Below are 4,917 nucleotides of genomic sequence, written 5' to 3' on the forward strand. Positions count from 1 at the left end.
GAGTTTGTACAACCATGATTCTAGTTTCAGTAGTGATTTGATTTCTTATGTGATTAAGATATACCAGGGTGCCCTGTGTATTTTGTCAACCTGTGGTGCAAATGTCATGAGTCTAACTGCACTCCTAAATTATTCACAAAAGTTTGACAGAGCACTCTTCAAATTCTATGGTTGTGTCATTGGGAATTTCAGTTATGTTCTGCCGACTACCTACGAATATACCATTAATGTCAAAATATAATTTTGCTTGTGTAAGAGTATGTTGAGTCTTTCTTATTAATAACCTAGTGCCGACGGGCATAACGTGTACATGCCTATTGTGAGTTTACTTGTTTAATTGTTTATACACATAAATGGTTACACTTGTACCAAGTCTCCAAAGAGCCAATTACGCCCGTTTATCCTTTTCTTTGATTTACGAAAATATTTTACGTTATCTTATTTTCCTGATACGATTCTTTTTCTTTTTCTTGGCTATCAGCCAGCAGCATGTGGCTATTAAGCCAATAGATCCTGTTCATTATATCAATCTATATAAGGTCATAAAGTTTTGTTTCCCTTAGAAAAGCGATTACTTTATGTATTACTTTTTCATCATCTGATAACATATTTGATATTGTAAATTTTAGGTTTTTAATTTGAAAGTAGTTTTTAAGATGGATTCTGCAATTATTGAATTTATGGAAGTTGTTAATATATATGCTATTGTAAGGTTGGTGTTGTTGTCTGGGCATTTTGGAGGGAAGGTTTTCTCAATATAGGGAGTGAGGTGTAGCATTGACCCTAAGTCGGGCCAACACCACCTTCTCCCTTCTCTCTTTTCTGTGGCATAGTGCAAAATCTAAAGCTTTATCAATGGCAAAAAGTTCGGTAAGGAAGATCGATGTATGATTCGGCAGTCGAAACTTCAATTCACATTCAGTCGACCCACACCCTCATTTGTCTTGGAGCCGTCGGTGTATATATATATATATATATATGAAAAAAAAAAAAATATATATAATGATCTCTCTGAACCTCTGGCGTACCTCCACCTCCGGCGCCATGCCCTTAGCTGATGACAGCTAGGCTTCCATGACAGAAAGGTTGGGGGTTTCCCATGGCACTATATTTGACTGAACCAGGGTATTGATTGTAGAGAGATCTATACCGACTTTCTCGACGAGGTCGTGGTCTCGAGACAAAGGGCCTAGTGCCTCCATTGCCATTAGGGTGGCTTGGGTCTCGAGCCACCTTTGAGGCATAGGTCAGTGCTAACTAGCCGCATCTGAGTCGGAGGGGAGGTACTCCTGACTTCACCTTATGACGCTCGATTCAAGTACATTTCAAGGCTCCAACACATGCAAACAAGCATTCTGCACAGCATCCAAACCTTTCAAACTTGTTTTCGATGCCGAACCATACACGATTGACCCATAATCTAATTTAGGCCTAATCAGGGCTTTATATACCATTAGTATAGACTGTCTATCAGCTTCCCATTTATTACCAGAAATTTAGTGCTCTTTGACATTTATTCTTTAATTGACCAATGTGGTCTTTCCAATTGAGTCTACTATCAAAAAGCAGACCAAGTAATTTTGCAGATTTTTAAATACTTATTGGGTGGTTGTCTAGAGTTAGCCTGATGTTTGGCTTTCTCCTATGTGAAAAAAATACCCCAATACTTTTTCATAACTGGAATTATGAAAGTTATGAATCATATCCAGTGCCAATTGGATGCAATTTGCTGAGAATTCTGCATTATTGCTGGAATGCCAAAATGCACAATCATCAGCGTACAGTGGGTATTTAAGATTCCGAGGAGCAGCTGGTAAGATGTCATTTATCATACATAGAATATTGTTGGTGACAAGACACTTCCTTGTGGGACCCCGTTTGCCTGGACAAAAATACCGAAAAAGTGACGTCAGAAAACAATTTGACAGGAAACGTTCTGTCAGAAATGAAATTTCACGTAATCCAGAAGCATAAAGATTTCTGAGTAGGCCATATCGCCATGTCATGTTGTAGGCTTTTTCTATATCTAAAAAAGTCAAAATATCTTTTTTGGCAATTGCCTCTTGAATATGACTGTCCAGCTTTACTAGTTGATCGAGAGTTTGGCGTCCCTTTCGGAAGCCGCACTGCTCGTCAACTAGTAAATTTCTGGAATTTAATAAATGCAATAGCCTACTATTAGCAATTCGTTCCATGACTTTGCATAAGCAACTTGTCAACACAATTGGTCGGTAGGAGATGGCAGATCTGGGATTACCCCTTCCTTTCAATATGGGAATGATGTGGGCGAAGTGCCATGAGTTTGGAAAAGTGTGGCTTTTCTAAATTTCATTGTACACTTCTAGCAACTTAATCATGTCATCATGATTAAGATGCTTTATCATCTCATATCGAATCTCATCGGGACCTGGGGATGTTCCTCTACAGGCTTCTAGGGCTCGGACAAGCTCATCCATTGTAATATCTTTATTGTAATCAAAGTCATCTCCTGTGGCGAAGTGAATAGGTTGCAGCTCATCCGCTTCCTTGGTCAGGAATGCGGGATGGTAGTTTGCTGAGCTGCTTGTATGAGAGAACTGCCTTGCGAGTGCATTAGCAATGTATCTAGGTGAATCGAAATCAGTACCCTCATGTATGATATTAATTTTGAAAGATTTTTTTTTTATTGACTTTATTGATAGTGGACCAAACCTCTGATATTTTTGTATTGCTGTTAATTGTAGAGACAAAGCTCCGCTGAAGGCGTTCTCACGAGTCGTCAATGGTGTGCCACAGGGACTTGGCTTGCTATTGATGAAGAGACCAGTGATATGTCTATAAAGCTCAAATTACCGGTATTATCATCCACCCGCGTCGGACTACCATCGTTCAAAAAGGACTAAATCAGACTCATTAATCAACTTAACTACTTGCTCACCTCTACCATCCACCCGCAGGGAACCCCATAACGTATGATGAGCATTAAAATCACCTAAAATTACTTTATTTTGTGGCAGACGCTCCTGAAGAGCAAAGAGCTCATCATAGATTATCACATCATCAGGTGGACAATAAACTGAACATATAGCAAGATATGTGCCATTAAGTAGAATCAATAGTCACTTCTGTAAAAGGGAGGCTTTGGTGAATGTACATGGCGACTCCGCCTCCACCCTTACCCTCACGATCCTTCCGACATAAATGGTAGTTCCTCAGCGATACGACCTCGTCAGAGACGAGGTGTGTTAAATGTGTTTCTTGGAGAACTATAATATCAGGAGCATAGGACGAGGCTAATAATTTAAGGTCATTTACTTTAGATCTAAGACTTCGACAGTTTCATTATATAATTATCGACGCGAAGATTTCGTTTTATGGGGTTTGGAAGTGCCTTGTCCACCAATTTTAATTTTCTTTTTATGGGAGGGAGGCGCTTCCTCTCCCTCGCTTCCCGGAGACCTCTCATGGGATGGTTTGGAGACAGAAGCCTCCATGTCCTGTACCTCCTGGCGAGGGAAACGACTGACAGATTGCGATCTGTCTCAGTCTCCTTCTTAAGGATGCTGCACTCAGCAGATCCTGAGTGATGGGGACCTCCACAGTTAGCACATTTGGAAATTTGGCTAGTACATGTGATGGTGTCATGGGCTTCAGCACATTTTCAGCAAACATGTCTATTTTAATCTTTGTCAATACATCTTAATGAGGTGTGTCCGAATTTTTGGCATCTATTACAATGCATTGGCTTTTGGACATAAGGTCTTACTTGAACACGTTCATATCCAACATTGACATATTCTGGGATTTTATTCAAAGCATTTCGTTCGCACATTCCCATCCTTCTTGGTCATACAATGAACGTCCACTACGTCATGGTCCTTCATGCTCTCGAGAATTTCACTTCCATCGTCCTCAAATCCCTGTGAAAGATTACTCCCTTACAGGTATTTGGGCCAATGGGAATAGCTACTTTAACTCGAAGATCATGAATTTGCGTCAGCTTAAGTAAATCCTTAATCTGTGAGTTATATTGTACTTTAACAAAGAGGCTTCCATCTCGCAATTTTTGACAAATTCAAAATAGCCGTCCACTTGACCATCAAGGACCTTTTTGATGATAAACGGGTTCACGTTCAAAAGCGACTGATTTTCATTCACGCATTTTACATTCGCGAACCTTGCATTCTGGGTGGGGATTTTGAAAATTGGTCGTCTCATCTTGTCATTAGTGGGATTCAATTGTTCGTAGTCAGATTGGTCATAGAAGGGTCATTAGTCGCCCCTCCTCCTTGAGGAGGAGAAGGGGTAGCCGGGGTATCAATCATACTGGGTATCGGACCAGGTCCGACTCCTCTGCTCAAAATCGTAGTCCTGAAGGGATAAAAAAAAATTAACTGGGTAAACGAGGGGGGTGGCAGTTGTTTTTCCGGGTGCCTAAATTGTAATGGTGAGCATCGTACACTTGCCGCCAAGTCTCCGACCCAGAAAAAAAACTGCCACCCCCTCGTTTACCCAGGCAAACTATGCAAGGGCAGTAACAGCAAAGGTCATGAGTGTAATCATATTTGCATACACTCAGGATGCCAAAGAGCCAGGCAACTTCCAGAAAACTGACAGTGAGATGTATGATCTCAACAACATCCCAAGAGTCATATTCCCATCTCAAAACAATGCCAGAATTGGTGTATTAATGGGCAATAACACACCTATTACATAGAAGCAATTGTGACATGGAAATAACGATGGAACACGAGGAAATAAAGAACAAGAGAGGCAGTAAAACATCGCCAACACAGGAAACGGCAAGCGAAGAAACGTCGCAGCGGGGGGAGACTGTGAGCGACGGGGAATAGACTCCCATGCCCGATTCATCACCAAGAGGAAGAGGAAGCCTGTCCGAAACCAAGATGACAGCCCGAACGGAAAGCCAGCGCGATG

The 4,917-nt window shown here is 41.1% G+C and overlaps 1 protein-coding gene across 1 annotated transcript in view; it reads right to left on the reverse strand.

Moving 5' to 3' along the window:
• Positions 1 to 1,202, reverse strand: part of LOC125044081 (excitatory amino acid transporter-like) — an 11,521-nt gene extending 10,319 nt beyond the window's left edge. Inside the window, exons 1-3 of the mRNA XM_047640526.1 lie at positions 1,151 to 1,202; positions 454 to 513; positions 149 to 210 (exon numbers count right to left, since the gene is read on the reverse strand). Of these exons, the coding sequence (XP_047496482.1) occupies positions 149 to 210; positions 454 to 513; positions 1,151 to 1,202 (174 nt within the window). The remainder of the gene's footprint in view (positions 1 to 148; positions 211 to 453; positions 514 to 1,150) is intronic.
• Positions 1,203 to 4,917: the final 3,715 nt, after the last annotated feature.

This window comes from Penaeus chinensis, chromosome 35 (assembly GCF_019202785.1).
Source record: "Penaeus chinensis breed Huanghai No. 1 chromosome 35, ASM1920278v2, whole genome shotgun sequence".
Classification (NCBI taxonomy): domain Eukaryota; kingdom Metazoa; phylum Arthropoda; class Malacostraca; order Decapoda; family Penaeidae; genus Penaeus; species Penaeus chinensis.